Source organism: Muntiacus reevesi, chromosome 6, assembly GCF_963930625.1.
Source record: "Muntiacus reevesi chromosome 6, mMunRee1.1, whole genome shotgun sequence".
Lineage (NCBI taxonomy): Eukaryota > Metazoa > Chordata > Mammalia > Artiodactyla > Cervidae > Muntiacus > Muntiacus reevesi.
The window spans coordinates 87,256,237-87,273,847 of NC_089254.1; the positions used below are offsets into that span (position 1 = coordinate 87,256,237).

Below are 17,611 nucleotides of genomic sequence, written 5' to 3' on the forward strand. Positions count from 1 at the left end.
TATGCCCATCCGCAGGTGGACGCAGCCCTGGTGTCACTTTCCCCACAAACAGCAGTGTCTCAGGGTTGTTATGACCCCTGCAGCCTCCTCAGTACCTCCTTCCTCCGCTCTTTGGTCTGCCTCCCCCCACCCCTTTCCTCCCCTCTTGGCACCACTTTCCTTGGATGTGTGAGCACATAGAAGTGTGGGCATGCGCGTGCACACCCCCCCTTGGTTGTCACAGTACCCAGAATCATCATCGGGCAGCGTGCTTGATTGCGAGCTGTGTTGGGGAAGTTGATCGTCCCCACCCACCCTAAAGACACCTCTGCCACTTCCTCACCAGTGACTCGCAGCCTTGTTAGAAATGTGCACAATTGAGGGCAGGCTTCTCATCCCGGGGCTTGTGGCACAAGCTGTCCCGCAACTGTGAGTAATAAGCCCACTGGAGCAGCTTTCCTCTGCCTTGAAGACAGGCCCAGCCTGGTGAGACAGGTTAATATCTCCCACTCACTGCAAAAAATCAGGCAGCCTGTCTGTCAGGTCCCTGATTCGCTCCCTGCCTGCGCCCCCTCCTCCCCTGCTTTTCAGCTAAGCTTTGTATCCTGCGTCACAGCTCAGACCCGGGTGCTCTGCTGCCCCGTTGCCACACTGACAGGAGCTAAAGAGCCTCAATTAAGTGCCAGCCGTGCTGTCAGTGTCCCACTGGCCACAGTGATGGCTGCAGTCGTCGTTTCTGCAGGAATGCATCCATGGCAGGCACTGGATGCTGAAATCCTTTTCTTTCCCTCCGGTCTCCCAAACAGAGCAGATAATCACTTCAATAGAACTATCTTTCCCTGAATTCTACAAAGTGGATTCGAGGAAGTGGTTTGGATTTGCTGTTCCTTTTTATCCCCGAGAGCCCCATGAATGAGAAAGGAAATGAATAGACGGCTTGTCACAACACTACCAGGGTCTCCACGGTGCCTGGGGCCACTGCTGCCAAGCAGAATGGACGCGGGCTGGAATGGAGGCCATAGAGGCTGCTGCCTTCCTCGGGATGGGCTCCACCACTCCCCACAGCCCCTTCGAGAGCTCCCACATCCCAGGAGTTCCTTCTGCACTGATGGAGCTGTCTCTTGCTGCAGCCTCCTGCCCAGAGGAAATGTCCTAACTCTGCCTGGTCATGGGGTGGGGGGGTGGGGGTGGGGGCAGGTGCACAGTCTCTGCACGCCCCTCCTCAGTCAGTCCAACTTGGCAAGTTCACCTCCAGAGATGCCTCTCTGCAGCATGCACGAAGGGCTGCTCCCAGTGAATGAGCCCCACTACCCCATCAAACCTCTCAATGAAGTCAGCTCTAAAGGTATTTCCTATTGGAAGATGTAGGTTCCCTGGTGGCTCAGATGGTAAAGAATCTGCCTGCAGTGCAGGAGACCTGGCTTTGATCCTTGGGTTGGGAAGATCCCCTGGAGAAGGGAACAGCAACCCATTCCAGTATGCTTGCCTGGAGAATTCCATGGACAGAGGAGCCTGGGGTTGAAAAGAGTTGGATATGACTGACTACACTTTTACTTTCAAGGAATGTTAGAATGGTAGGAAGTCAAAAACCCACATCTTGTGAACACCTGGGGATGCTTAGTCTGGAGAAAATAAGACATGAGGATGTGAGAAAATAGATGTTTTACTGTCTTCATGTATTTGAAGGGCTGTCAAGTGGGTAATGGATGTTTCATATGGTCCCAAGGAGTTTGACCAGATTTTAGAAGGCCTAGAGTGTCTGGTTGTGAATTTCTGATTTTATCTGGTACACCCCTGGAAGCCACTGAAGAGTTTTGGGGAAATCAGTCAGGAAGGAAGAATCAGGATGGGGGAAATGGAGGGCAGGTAGGAAGATCAGAAGACTTGGCCAGAAGTGACAGGAGCCTGAACAAGCAGATTCAGGTTGAGGATTGAGAGGATCCCATGGTTTACATAAACAACTGTGGAGGTGGAATTAATGGGATTGATAAGATGTAGCAATGAGTAGGTTATGTGGATAAAGTAGGGACAGATCTAATATAGGTGAAAATTTTAGACTTAACAGGTTGCTAGTGATGCAGTCGGACTAGGGGACAGTGAAAGAAGCGGAGGAGAGTTAGTAGGAAAATGAGGTTGAGTTTGACACATTGACAGGATGGTCAAGGGGAGATGTCTGACAACCCTTGAGGGTTGTCAGACACTCCTTGAGAGCTTAGAGGACAGTTCAGGCTTACCTGTGTGTGGGTTCCAGGTGATCACAGTGATGGAGAAGATGAAAATGAGTGGGCTTTCCAAGGGAGGCTGCAGAGAGTGGAAAGGAAGGGGCCCAAGACGTAAGTAAGGGCAACAGCAGGAGACAAGACGAGCAGCCCAGAGAGAGGACCCAGGAGAAAGGAGGAAAGGGAAAGACCTTCACTATAGGGTTGGCGCACAGTGTCGAGTACGTACAGAGATACAGTTACTTTTCCAAGAAGAGCAGAAAGATGAAGTCTGAGTACCAGCAAGAAGTGTGAGAGTGAGAGTTTGCTGTCATGGGCTGAAAGGAAGCAGGTGTGGGGAATGGAGGAGGGCAGCCCTGGAAAGTTCACAGTTTTGAACAGGGTCTGAGGGAGCAGAGTGGGAATACAGGGGGAGACGGTGGATACCGGAGTGACGACGTTCCAAGAATGGAGTGTGGGAGAGCCAGCGAGTGGGCACATGCCCATGCTTGCTGTTGGCTACATCGGCTTCCCATGAGCCATGTGTGCTTCTGGCTTCTTACCTCTTCAACCACGTGACTGTGGACTATTTTTAGTGTCTTTGTTTAGGATATCCTCATGCCGTCGCCTGTACTAATCCTCTGGTTCTGAGAAGTGAAGCTCTGCCTTGTCTGTTAGGATATCCTCATGCCGTCACCTGTACTGATCCTCTGATTCTGAGAAGTGAAACTCTGCCTTGTCTGGGTTTTTTTTTTTTTTACCCAGTTTTACAACAGGCAAAAGTCAACCCACCTCTTCTCTAAAGGGCCAGATAGGAAACAGACACTGAAATTTGAATTGCATCCAGTGTTTCACATGTCACAGAATATTTCTTTTGCAACCATTCAGAAATGCAGACACCATTCTTAACTCATGGGCTGTACAAAAACAGGCGGTGGGTTGGACTTAGTCCTCAGGAAGCTGTCTGCTGACCCCTTTTTTGTGAAACTAAACAAAAAAAAAGGTGAATGATGTTCTTCACCCATAGCCCGGAATTCAAGCTACTTATCAGGATAGAATGTATTTCTGCATACAATATCAGTCTTTGTTCTTTAAGAACCTTGGTTTCTCAGAATTCCTCTCTTTTTTGGCTTGTTTTCATTTCTGCCTTTAAGTATAAAGAGGGTGAGGTAGAGGTCTCTTCCTCACAGCATCTCAGCTCACAGTCTTATTCATTCTCCTTGCTCCAGGGGTCTTAGTATTCCTGCCAGTCGCTGGTTTTTCTCTTCTCCAGTTCCATTAGCTGAACATACTAATCTCTAGACATGGGGCTTTCACTTGCCTCGGGAGAAGAAGCTCAGAGAAATTTTCTGTGAGTAGAAAGCTCAAGAAAGGCAGTGGTTTGAAAGTATACTCCACACATCTCAGAAGCATTTTGTTCAAATAACAACACAGCTTGGTTTAGAAAAAGTCACTCTAAATTTATGCGAGTAAGCAGCTTTTACATTTGGCGGCCAGGTGTATGGCAGGATACCTCCTGGAAGCTGGTACTGCAGGATCCACGTGCTCGTTTCCCGTGGCTTTCCCCCTTCCCTGGAGCTCATCTCTACCAGCCTGAACGGGAGACTCAGGTTGGTCTCTTTATCCACGAACAAGAAATTTAAAAGACCAACACGAGGATTTGGGGGTACCGAAAATGACATTTATGTTTTAGAAGTCTAAGTTTTGATTCAGAGATAAAGTTACATGTTTAAAATAAGTCAGAAAAAGCTAACGTTGAGGTTCTCATAGAAACCGACTCCCCCTCACCACTCAGCCACGGGTTTGGGCTTGTTAGGTTCAGTCTCCATGGTGCCACGGTGTTACGTAAGCGTCATGTGGCTCTCTGGCCTCTGGAAAGACCATTGTGGGCCTAGCTCTTGACCTCAGACGCTTTGTTTTCTATGTAATGAGGTAGTGAGGTGGCTGTGTTGATGGGGATAATTAGGTGAAACCCAATGGAAAGCATTTTTAGAGGGCATGGTGATTTCATTCTGCTCCTCGTTGGTGGTGATATTATTGCAGCTGCTGCTTGCAGCAAACCCCCAAATGAACATGTGTGTCAGGAAGCAGACAGCCTGCCATCTCCACCCTCCCCTTCACAAACACACCCCCAGAGAAAGCCTGGCTGGCTTGTTTACAGCCATGCACTTGGCATGTCACGGGACGGGAACAGCCTCGTTTGTCAGTGAGTTTTTTCTCCCTTTAAAAAACAATCATCTTTTTCCATCTCTTGCTCTGCGGTGGGACAAATCATAAAAGGTTATTCTGATGCTGGCCCCATTATTATCTGCCACTCCAGCTCCATCTGAAAAAGCTCCTCTCCCTTTGGGAAATGATTCTTCGGTGTCTAAAGCCAATGATAAATCAAATTGGTGAAACCAGTTCTGCGCCCCGCCTGCCAGCCATCCAGCGTGAGGCCTCTAAGCCATCCCTTCCTTGTCTCCTTCTCAGACAGCGGTCAGTGATTTAGCACCTAACACTCTCTCCCCTTAAAGTCCCAGAAGTAAGAGTTACAAGATTTAGTGGTAAACTCACCAACCATTAACTAGTATAGTATGTTTGCAGGAACTCGGAAGAAGTCATTGTTATTACAGGTTTGCTGCGTCTGTTTTTACTCTCTGGTATTTGTTTGGCAGACAGTTATTGAGTATCTACTTTCTGGGGCTCCAGAGAGGAGTGGCATATCCATCCCCTCAGGTAACTGCAGAATGGGATTCACCAGTGATGGGCTGACAACCCATAGAGATGAGACTCAAAACGTCACCCTCTCCTAGTGCTCACATCGTGTGTGACTCTTGTGCCAGAGAAACTTGTTCTTCCTTATGGTGGACCTCCCCCGACCCCTCCCTTTCTTCATGGGAAGCCAAAGCTCCCATCACATTGTGGAGACTGGATCTCATTGCTCCTGTTTGCCAATTAACTTCACTTTCTGGTCTTTTCAATGAATGCATCAAACATGACCAAATCAAGCATCCTACTAAAAGTCTCCCCCAAACAGTTGGAACTATGAACTGAAAACAGCTTCAGTCTCAGCTCTTGCCCAGTTCTGATTCCCCTGACTTCAATTACCTGAGGAGTGTGATCCCTTTAATTAGGATTCCTTCATTCTTCTTTTATCCCTTTCTTCTCATCACTGAAAGAGCCTTACCAGTGACATGTTCCAAAATTGGCCCAGAAGATGCGACCTCCCCTGAGGTAACAAAATAGCGGTTTAGAGAACAAGAGAGAGAATAAAGAATCTGAGACAATGCAAAATCCTCGTTCGTTTCTGACCCTTTCAGTACAAATTGAGGCCTTGTATGCTATCGAACTCTGAAGAACCAATGGTCTGTGGTTTGCCTAGCTCCTTGGGCCATTTTGGGAATGTGAAAACATACGACCAGCTGGTCCTAGGTGGGATGGTTTGCTGTTCTCAATTGTTAACTGACTCACTGACGACGTTTGCAGCTTGGGGCCTCCAGACGATTTCTGCTTTATATCTTATGAGAGAGGACTGTAAGCAAGCTATTTGGTACATGATTTGTGTTACGTTTCTTCTTCTTCTTTTTTTTTTAAACAGTTCTATTTATTTATTTATTTGGCCACACCACGAGGCACGTGGGATCTTAATTCCCCAACCACAGATCACCTCCTGCCTTGGCAGGCAGAGTCTTGACCACTGGACCACCGGGAAAATCCCGAGACGTGTCTTTGTTTCTGCAGTCCAGCCACGTGCAAGGGTTTGGCTTGGCATGCGGATTCATATGATAACTACGTTCCTTACCATCAGGCAGCTGGCCTATCTGCCTCTGTATTTTGTGCCGAAACTTAAGAGTTCTAGATTCTGTTTTTGATGCTTAGGGAGAGAGTAGAAAAATAAGAAAGGGTTACTTTTCTTGGACTGCTGTGTCTTACTCTCTAAATATGGAGTTCACTGTCTTACTGTCTGGGTGACATGGGTTGTTTGTTGTTGTTGTTGTTGTTGTTCTTGGGGGTACAGATGGCAGGGGAAAGCAGAGAAATGGAACTAATTGATTGTTAGTCACTCAGTCATGTCTGACTCTTTGCAACCCCAGGGACTGTAGCCCACCAGGCTCCTCTGTCCATGGGATTCTCCAGGCCAGAATATTCGAGTGGTTAGCCATGCCCTTCTCCGGGGACTCTTCCCCACCCAGGGGGTCCTGCACTGGCAGGCAGGTTCTTTACTGTTTGCCTCGAGTCAGGGAGTTATGAGTTGGCCAACTGCAGCAGCAAGGACTCAGGCAGAGGTCCCGGAGTGCAGTCAGTGTGACAGGCAGCTTATTTTGACTTTCCGTCTGTGCCTTGTCCTTGACGTTCACTCCAGGGGACTGCGTTTATATAGCAAGGAGGGAGAGTGTCGGTCCGTGGTCTCCTCTCTGGGAAGCTTACAGCACTTCCCCGAGTGCTCACCCGGGTCTTAGAGACTAGGGATGAAGATGCTCCAGGACGTGAGATGATCCAGTCCTCTGCTCCACCGAGCTGTCTATGCCCTGGTTCTGCTTAGTTCCACTGTATCTGCTGGCCAGGCAGGTGTCACATGCTAGCAGGTAAAGCCTGTTTTTATTCTGAAAGCCCCACCAGAACAGTCATTTTGTCTCCTCTGTGGTTTGACCAACAAAATTGGTTAAAATTTCAGGAAGCAGTATTTAAAGCAGAAGTATTTTGACTTAGATTTACTTAAGAAGTCTCTCCATAAATGTAGAAAATATAAGTCCCCTGGTCCAGGCTGCTTTCCCAGAAGCAGAGGGGTGGGCTTCATGGCCACCTTTCAGCTTTAGGATCAAATAATTGCCTTTTCCTTTCAGGAAACTTATTTATAACCCCATAGTCATCCCCACACTAAGTTTTTCCGATATTTCATCCAGATTTACTTTCCCCTAATAATTACACCCCCTGTTTTCAGGCTGAGCATTTTCCCTCCTTTTTGTGTTTACACCTTTCAAATATTTGCAGATTGCTGTCGTGTCACCCTCTTAGTCACCGCTTAGCTGAGCTGTACGGATTTAGCACCTTTTATTTTTTCCTTTCAAGGCAGGCATCCCCGCCCCTGAGTCATCTCCCACTGCTCTCTAAGTGCGCTTCAGTTTTCTGCCCTTCCATCTGGCCACACGACTGCCTGGAACTGAACAGGGGGTCACGGGTGGGCATTGTTTTCCTCCTCTGTTGCATTGGAAACCAAACACGATTGCGGTGCTCCTGCCTCAGGTCTCACTGACCTTGCTGGTCAGTTCAGTTCAGTCGCTCAGTTGTGTTCGACTCTTTGCTACCCCATGGACTGCAGCACGCCAGGCTTCCCTGTCCATCACCAGCTCCCAGAGCTTGCTCAAACTCATGTCTGTTGAGTCAGTGATGCCATCCAACCATCTCATCCTCTGTCGTTCCCTTCTCTTGCCTTCAGTCTTTCCCAGCATTAGCAGTGCTGGTCAGTACTGCGCATATCCCCTGTCCATTTAAATTTCTTTTCCCAAGTGTGCCGATTCAAAGACCAGTGGGGCAAATGAGTGCAGCTGTGTTTTCTTTTTGTCCTTCAAGACTCACCATGGGAAAACTGGATATGTGTAGTTCGGGACCCTGTCAGCGCCTCACTGGTATTTGCATAAGGTCTATTACCCTGACTGTTCATGAGCCATTTCCTTCTCTGTGTATGAACTTCTTTCCAGAAGTTCAGTTCAGTTCAGTCGCTCAGTCGTGTCCAACTCTTTGCGACCCCATGAACCACAGCACTCCAGGCCTCCCTGTCCATCACCAACTCCTGGAGTTCACCCAAACCCACGTCCATTGAGTCGGTGATGCCATCCAACCATCTCATCCTCTGTCATCCCCTTCTCCTCCTGCCTTCAATCTTCCCAGCATCAGGGTCTTTTCAAATGAGTCAGCTCTTTGCATCAGGTGGCCAAAGTATTGGAGTTTCAGCTTCAGCATCAGTCCTTCCAATGAATAGTTAGGATTGATTTCCTTTAGGATGGATGGGTTGGATCTCCTTGAAGTCCAAGGGACTCTAAAGAGTCTTCTCCAACACCACAGTTCAAAAGCATCAATTCTTCAGGGCTCAGCTTTCTTTATATTCCAACTCTGACATCCATACATGACCACTGGAAAAACCATAACCTTAACTAGACAGACCTTTGTTGACAAAGTAATGTCTCTGCTTTTCAATATGTTGTCTAGGTTGGTCATAACTTTCCTTCCAAGGAGTAAGCGTCTTTTAATTTCATGACTACAGTCACCATCTGCAGTGATTTTGGAGCCCAGAAAAATAAAGTCACCCACTGTTTCAGTAATATTTATTCACTCTTGATTGAGGAATTACAGCGCTGCTCTGTGCTAGGCAGTGTGTTAGATGCTTAAAAAAAATAAAATTGGACTAAGACACAATCCGCAGTCACCTAGAGCCAGACATCCTGGAGTGTGAAGTCAAGTGGGCCTTAGGAAACGTTACTACGAACAGAGCTCGTAGAAGTGATGGAATTCCAGTTGAGCTATTTCAGATCCTAAGAGATGATGCTGTGAAAGTGCTGCACCCAATATGTCAGCAAATTTGAAAAACTCACCAGTGGCTACAGGACTGGAAGAGGTCAGTTTTCATTCCAATCCCAAAGAAAGACAATGCCAAAGAATGTTCAAAGTACCCTACAATTGCACTTATTTCTAAACATGCTAGCAAGGTAATGCTCAAAATCCTTTAAGTAATGCTTCAGTAGTATGTGAACTGAGAACTTCCAGATGTAAAAGCTGGATTTAGAAAAGGCAGAGGAGCCAGAGATCAAATTGCCAACATACACTGGATCATAGTAAAAGCAAAGGAATTCCAGAAAAACTTCTGCTTTTTACACTAAAGCCTTGACTGTTTGGATCACAGCAAACTGAAAAATACTGAAAGAGAGAGGAATACCAGACCACCTTACCTGCCTCCTGAGAAACCTGTATGCAGGTCAAGAAGCAACAGTTAGAACTGGACATGGAACAACAAACTGGTTACAGATTGGGAAAGAGTACGTCAAGGCTGTATGTTGTCACCCTTCTTATTTAAGCTAAGCACCGAAGAATTGATGCTTTTGAACTATGGTACCGGAGAAGACTCTTGGGGGTCCCTTGGACTGCAAGGAGATTCAACATCCTAAAGGAAATCAGTCCTGAATATTCACTGGAAGGACTAATGCTGAAGCTGAAGTTCCAGTACTTTGGCCACCTGATGCAAAGAGCTAATTCATTGGAAAAGACCTTGGTACTGGGAAAGATTGAGAGCAAGAGAAGAAGGAGAGCGACAGAAGACGAGATGGTTGGATGGCATCACCGTCATCAAAGGACATGAGTTTGAGCAAACTCAGGGAGATGGTGAAGGACAGGGAAGCCTGGCATGCTGCAGTTCATGGAGTCCCAGAGTCAGACACGTCTTAGCGACTGAACAACAAGACACAGTACCTACCCCAAGAAGCAATTTCACCTTAGTTTTATTTGGGTTGGAAATACCAAGTTCTCATATAGGCTTACTTGTGGTAGCAGTGTGGTAGCAGTGAGAGGAGAGAGCAGATTTATGGGAACGCCCAGTAAACTCTTAAACAGGAGCCAAGCTGAGACCAGATCTTCGGATTCTGGAACCCCTGAGGGCAGTCTTTGGTCAGAGGTGGTTCGCACCTCCCTGCTCCAGTGTTTGTGCTCCAGTGTTGAAGCAGTCCCCGCCCCTCCTTCCTCCTCCTGATGGCCTCATGTTCTGCGCGCTGCCCCGTTTCCAGAAAGAATCTTTCTCACCTGGTATCTTTCACTTCTCTTTAGACAGAGCTTGCTTCCCCTCTGCCATCTGCTATAAATTGACTATCCTTGAATCAGGTACAGGAGCAACTCTGCCCTCTCTCCCTCATTTCTCACCTCCTGCTCTGGCATCCGTCCCCAACTTGTGACCGGGGAGAGGACAGAAGCCAGGGGCATGTGTGGGAAAACAGCTGCCTGAGGCTGCCTCCTAGCAAGGGACCGGCCAGTGGTAAGCCCATGATTGACTTGTCCAGTGCATCGTCCCAAGAGTCTCCTAGACAGAGATGCACCTGCCTGCCGTAATCCAGATATGGCGTGTTACTGCATAACATCCAGCACCCTACAGACTGATGATAAATTCCGTCACCGACAGCATACTTCATACAACGGTGGGGAAGATGATATTGTCATACTGCTAATTAGGCTTCATTCGGACAAAGTCTGTCTTTTTCATCATTGAGTTTACACCTCCCAACCCAGTGCCTAACCCAGAGTAGGCAGTGATGCATATTTGTGAAATAGGGAAAGAAAAGGTCTGCCAGGGGATCTCGGCAAGTATCCAAAGGCAGAAGTCTCCATCCTTCCCTCTGTGATGTCCAATGCAGTAACAAACACACAGTAAACGAGTGATAAACACCATCGACCAATCCTTCCAATTGGTTACTGTTTCCACTAGAGTTCTGTTTCCAGCTGCAAATGCTGGGCTCTTGTTTGCTGGACTAAGAGCCATTGGGAAGCTGTCACTTCTAGCCAAGGCAAATTTGTGATACTTCCGTCACTTCAATAAAGAAAAAAGGCACGATGCTTTGAGCCCAGAGGCTTAATTATCATAAAACTCAACATGTAATGTAAAATATTCAAGCAATACATGACTCTCTCACATGGCCATCAACAGAATCTTATGTAGCCATTATCGTATCATTTACAACAATTTGTACTTCTTGCTCCAGAGCTGACTGACCGAAGTGTTTGTGTTAATTGACCTAGTTAGTCAGTGTCTCTAAATGTATAATTTCTTTTTAATAGAATGCTCGTATATAAGCCCAGGATTTGACATTTGAAAGGAGGTGCCCTGTACTCCCGGAGTCGAACCTGACATGGGAAATCGCAGAAGGGCATGGTGCAGACAGTAGGATTTCCTGGCCAGGAGAGAATTTTGGAGCTCCTTCATTTTACAGTCAGAGACCTTGAGTCTTGGAGATGTGTGATACTCTGTCAGCAGCAGAATAGAAACCAGACATGATGTGCCAATGGCTGGTGATGAATTTTCTTTCTCAAATGTACAGGATCAGGCAAATTCTGTTCTGGTTCTGTTTTTAAGTAATCTTGGTCGGCCTTCCTATCAGTGTAGAGAAGGTGTGAGGGATAATGGCTTTTCCCTTAGGCAGGTCTGTCTGTCAGGCTTTAAAGAGGTCAGGGAGCCTCTGGAGCAGAAGCAGGCATGTCTGGCCTGCCTCTCCTGTGTCTGCCCTTGGCAGAAGTCAGCTGCGAGGGCCCCATGGGGGTCTCTCTCTTCTCCATTATAGAGAAGGAAATGTTCAAGAATGTTTGGGATTTTAAAAAATGACAACAATGCTTTGAGTATTTGAGGCTTGCCTGTGTCAGGGGTCAGCTTGGGGGCTGACCTGCACATGTGGCATTGGAAGCCCAGCAGAATTAATTGTGTCCTTGTGAGCAGGCAGGGCGGCCCTGGGGCCTTAGTGGGGAAGAGCAGATAGTGGCGATCGAGCCCCAACCAGAATTGCAGCTCTGCCTGGCCTGCCTACCGAGGGCTTCCGGAACCTGATGACACGTGCTTCCTTCTCACCATCTGGGGCACTCACCTTTGTGGCATGTGGGCCGGCCCAGCTTGGCCTCTGCAGCCTCCGGGTCGCTGTCAGAGAACCCGGCCTTCTTTCCTGTGATGTTTTCTTTAACCTTCTCTAAGTCCATTGTATCAGTAACAAAGCAGCACACCAGGGACGCCAGCCTGGCACCAAGGGGAATTTGAGTCAGAGGTACAGTGTGGACGGGCTTCCCTACTGGCCAGCCTCTCAGGAGGGGAGGGTGTAGCAGGATTTCCCTCGCTGGCTGCACGTGGCCTCCCCCTGCCTTCAGCAGCTACGTCTTGTCTCTCCTACCTTATGACGTTACCTTGTTTGACTTACTCTCTGTTAGTGGGCCGCATATTTCTTGTCCTGTCCGTGATCCCTTGGGACACAAAAGCCAAGTCCCAAAGCTGGTATGTAAGCACTTGGTGTAGCCTTTGACCTCTCAAAGAGGGCTGTCAGGCCACTCAGCCTTCTGTCTTCACACCTCAGTCTTCCCCAAGCCCTAGACCTTGCAGCTCCTCCCCCTCACCCTGAGGTTTTCAGTTAATTCCGTGTCATAACTGTATGTTGTTTTCATTAATGAAATAGAGAAGGGGGACAGAGTATTACATGTAGTCACAATTGACCGCTCTTTTGTGGAAACTGTTGTATATATGTACATCCCCATATGTGAGTGGGGGGAGGGAATCATAATAAATGATAAAAGTTTGAAAAACACTCATCTACTCAGTCCGTCTACAGAAGTAGCTTGGCCCATCAGGTTTCTAACACTCAGATAGTCAATGTTGTAAAAGCCCTTCCTGCTTTCCTAGCCCCAACTGTGAGCCCTGCTCTGGTAACAGATTCCACCTCACGCACCCACTCCCTGTTTTGCGATCCTGCCTGGGGCCCCCCTTGTATCTAGGGATCCCCCTGCCTCAGCACTCGAGGATCCCAGTGCCGCGGGCACGTCTGCCATACAGGTCAGCTCCAGCTGTTGCTGCCGTCACCTGCCCGACACGAAGTGGAATCCCCCAGCCCTGCACTCCTACCTTGTCCAACACCGTCTGGCAACAGCAGCGCTTGACTCCAGAACTGGCCTTTTTCTCAGTAGCTTTAGCGGCTGACAATCTAGGGTTCAGATTGGCTACTTGGTGACTTGGGGGCACATGTCAATTCATAGATAGTCAAGGATGCTCAGTAAATACTCATCCCCTCACCCACCTTTGTTCTCCTAGAGCTTATACCTGGGTCCACCTGGGTTTCAGTGTTTGGTACTTGCTCCCACCGGATAGAACCTCTGTCTGTCCTAGTAATTAGCATCAGCTAAGCCATCCTGACCCAGACCTGAGATGTGACGTTGAAACAGTTTTTGCCTCAGAAGGGGTTACTTCAGAAGAGGCAGGTCAGAGAGAGGGACGAATCAGCCCAGGAGAAAGGGGAGTGAATGATAAAAGCAGCGAGGATATTCTTGTTCTCAGGCAACTTTCCTTTCTCTTACCTGCCTGCCTGATGGGAATTGATGTGCTGGGATGTGTTTACTTTGCCCACTTGGAGGGCAGGGAGACAGCCTAGTTCACCTTGTCCCCTTGAAGAGCTGGAGCCCAGCTCCTGGCAGGTGGAAGGGTAGCAGAACTTAGGCCCGCCTTTGCCTCCGAGTCCACATGCAGTGGTTAAGGTTTGCTCACCACAGGCCCGAGTCTCTCCAGGAAGCTAATCTGAATCCATTTCAGCTTGACTTATTTGCCTCCCTAGGCTCAGTGGGCCATCCCGCCTCTCCAGTTAATCACTTGGTGATCTCCCAGGATTCAGACAGGGCTGGCGGGGTGTGTTGCCCCCTTGAGATTTCAGAATACCCAGGGAAGGACAGGAAGAGAGTGGGGACATCTGGTCACCTAGAGTGACTCTGTGACACCGCAGCCCCACCCACAGCACCCCAGTCACGTCCCATCCAAGAGTCACGAACAAACTGAACACTTGTTTTCGCGGTACTCTTGTTTCAGCAAGTGTTTTACCTATGCTTATGTGGCCAGAATAGAATGGTTTATTTTCCTCTGATAATTACAATTTTTGCTTAGTGTACACATAAAAAATGGAAAGGGTTTTTGGTTAATAACATTGTGAAAGTCATGGATAGACTAGCTTTCATTTTTCTGGAGCCCTCATCTCCTCTCAAAGTGAATCTTAGGCTTTTTGGTCCCATGAGTTTATTGATGTCTTTTTCAAAAAATCAGTTCCACTTCTCCTTCACAGCCTGGCACTAAGGTGCAGGAAGGGAGAGAGGCAGCCCTGGTGACCTTCCGCCCAGGTGGCACTCGGGTAGGGCCTTCCGCATCCCATCTCTGCCTGAGTGGGGGAATGGTCCTGGCACCAGCTCCAGGTACTCCCCTGCTGTGGTTTCTCTCCTGGTGCTGTGCTCCCCGTCCAGAGTTCTGTTTGACGTCGTGTGTTCCTTTTCTGAGGCCTGGAGGCTTGGCGAGAAAGCTCTGTTCTTGAGCTTCTGAAAACCTGGGGTATAAACTATTACCTTTCCTCTGAGCTCCTTGACCTTGAATCTGTGTTGCGGCCAGAAACATGCGCAGCCACCTGGCTTCATCCGTAAGGGGTATACCTTCTGTCTCAGCAGCGGTGGCCCCTGTTCTCCCAAAGGCTCCCAGCAGGTGACCGCCCTATGCCACCTCCCCAAGCCAGATCATCTGTCACTGTCCCTGAGACTGTTTATAAATAAGAGGTCACACCTTCCAGCAGAACTGCCTTATTGCAGCAGGAGAGGCCAGCAGTGGTTTAGATATGGGCACTGAGTGTGTCCCACCTCCACATATTATGATTACTTTCCTTTCCTAGGTCTCTAACCTAGGTCACGTTTTTGGCTTCGTAATTACAGCTGCAGTTTGAATTTTGGGGAAATCTAATTCAGACATCAAAATGTGACAGTAGTTTGTGGCCTTGTCACAGGTGACCACCATCGATGATAAATATCTGCAACATCAATGATTGAAACAGAGGAAGAAAACGCAGTCTGCTTTGGTTAGTGAGCACCCATATTGTATACAATGCTGTCCTTGAGTACACAGGCATGTGAAAGGGGAGATTTTGTCCTCAAGAATCTTGCAGGCTACTTTGTAGAATGAAAGATGACTGAGATTTTGAGCATGGGTAATTGTGTCAGTGATAATAATGATACAATAATAAGAGCTGAAATGTATTGACCCTATGTCAGGCATGGTACTAAATATTTGCCGTAATAATCTCCCCTAATTCTGCCAACAGCCACGTGAAGTAGGTTTTACAAATAGGACAACTGAGGCTTTGAGTGGGCTCAGTCACTGGGCCGTGGTCACAGATCTAATAGATGACAGCTAGGATGTGAATCCAGGTCTGTCTGGCTTCAGACACCTAATATTTCATCAAGATTCTGTTTTTTTCCTCTCTCCCATTATGAGTGAAATACTGATGGTACTGTTGTCCCAAATATAGCCAGCAGACAGAGGGGGAAGCTTATTTGAAGAGGAAAATGACACCAAGTTAACACTTTTGAATTGGATGCGCAAGTCAGATAGTAAAGAGAAAATGTCTAGGCATCAGCCAGAACGGCTCTCAGGAGGCAGAATGGCTGGGGATATCAGTGTAATTTAGGTGAGAGAGCCATTTGTGTAAGTGATGGTTGAAGCGGCGAGACTATAGGCCCTTACCGAGCAAGGAGTCCAAGACAAGGATTCATCCCACATCTTGGTGGAGTGGGGGGTGTTTCCCAAATATTTTACTTGGAGCTCCCCTGGTGATCTTAATAATTTCCAGACCCTGTGACCAAGATCCCCTTCTCCGCTGTTGCTGCCGTGATAGTGGTCATTTTTCCTACCTCAGGTGAACTAAACACCTCCCCTCCTGCCACTTCTCGGTCCTACCTCATGTCATGCATTATCATCTGGCACCTATCTGGCCATCACAAATTCTTCCTTTCTCCTGACACAGGTATCGAATGCCCCAGAGGAGCCCGGAATCTCCCAGGCTTGGTGCAGGAAGGGGAGCCATTCAGTGAGGAGGCAACACTTTTCACCAAGGAGCTGGTGCTGCAGCGAGAGGTAGAACATCTTCCAGTTGCTTCTTGGATGAGGAGGGCGGAGGGAGCGGGGCTCACTCGGTCTGGTGTTTTCCTGCAGTGTCGGAGATCCGTCTGCCCCTTTCTCTGGCGCTCCGCCTTCCATGTCCATGATCCATTCCGTGTCTGCCCACATCCTGTTCCTGGAGCCCTGCTTCATTGACCAGCCACCCGCCAATTGCTCCTCACCCTGGGTGTCCTGGGATGCGGGGTGAACGCTGGCCTGCCCAGCCAGGATGCTGAGGCAGTGAGCTTTCAGCTCTGCGGTCTCCTCCTTGGTGAATCAGCCCAGAGCTGCCTGCCTCCAGCTGGATTTAGAAGCTTGACTAACCCTGTCAGGGGCCAATTTTCTTTGAACATTTATTTGTATCTTTGAGTAATTGCATTTTCTGTAGCGGGTTTTCTGACTTAATTTAATTGTATTTCTGTTTCTGCCTGTTGGGCTGGCTCTTGCAGGCAGGAGTGAGGCTGCTCAGCTGCCATGGTGCCCATCTACCTGCTAATTTCTATCAAGTCATAGTCAACAGATCCATCTTCTTTCCAGGAGTATGCCTGTCACTCATTCTGCTAGGGGGGCACAAAAAAGGAACAGTGGGGAGTGTGCTGGACTCAGGCTTAGGGTTTTAGGTCTGCCTTTTTCCTTTTTTTTTTCCTAAGCAATCAAATCCACAGGATACCTCCTGCTTTAATGCAATATCATATTTCATAACAGTGAAAAAGATTATGGGGATCTTAGAGGTTATCTTGCTCATGGATCTTTGTAGATTCCTAGGAGCAGTAGTGTGGGCTTGTTTGGGATGTTAAGTGCTACAAATTTCTGTTTATAAGCTTTCACATCTCTCATTTTGATTTGAAATGTCAGTGAATATATTAAGGAGGGGGTGCTTAACCTCCTTAATTGTCTCATCAGCATCACATTGCCCTCTATTTCATGTGTGGTCAGATGCATTTGTTCGTGAAGAAGCAGTCCTTATGTTGGTATGCAAGGTGTCTTTCCCCGCTGTTTTGCAACTGCAAAGCGCAGGCTGAATTGTTATCAATTAAAGCTACCCCACCCCCCGCATGCCAGAGAAGTGTTTCCAGAATCCAAACACTCCTGTTGTCAGTAGCTGTTGACATTTTTGACCCTATAGGAATTGAGTTAAAGGGGCGGATATTTTAGAATTTCCCTCCTGCAATATCTCCTTTGAATAAGGAACTGCAGAACTGTTTCACGTTGGAATAAGCAGGTGAGTCTACTCAAGGTCATGACTTGAAGACTTCACATAGGGAGCAGGAACAAAGGTTGGTTGGTTGGTTATGCTTTGGATGGGGGAGGAAATCCGCTCACTGGGCTGCCTGAGACATTTATTGGTAACATCCTCATCACTTATTCTCTTAGTCACATTTCTGTTCATTTCTCACCAGTATCCTCTTCCTGTTGTTTCACATCTTCTAAAGCTGCTTTCCCTTTTCTTTTTCAACTCTTGTTTCCCCAGCCATTTTTCTTCCTGATCATGTTTCTGGCCCGCTGGTGATATCCAAAAGCACAAGGGGGTCAAAGAGAATACTGAGCACTGAAAGGAGTGAGTGGCCCAAAGCTCTTTTACTGTCTCATGGTTATTATGACCTTACCTTTGTCTGTGTACTTGCTGATATTTGATTGTTGAAAAAGCTAAAGCTTCTTCCCCATCCCCTTTGATGCCCCTGGCACATAAGTGAGTTTGCAGATCCTTGATATTGATCTTTCTTAGTCAGAATGTCCCAATCTTTCATACCTGTAAGTTGGGGATTCC

At 47.7% G+C, this 17,611-nt stretch overlaps 1 protein-coding gene across 1 annotated transcript in view; it reads left to right on the top strand.

Moving 5' to 3' along the window:
- SND1 (staphylococcal nuclease and tudor domain containing 1) overlaps window positions 1-17,611 on the top strand; it is a 414,314-nt gene that overhangs the window by 299,957 nt on the left and 96,746 nt on the right. Inside the window, exon 16 of the mRNA XM_065939612.1 lies at window positions 15,710-15,819. Coding sequence (XP_065795684.1) covers window positions 15,710-15,819 — 110 coding nt within the window. The remainder of the gene's footprint in view (window positions 1-15,709; window positions 15,820-17,611) is intronic.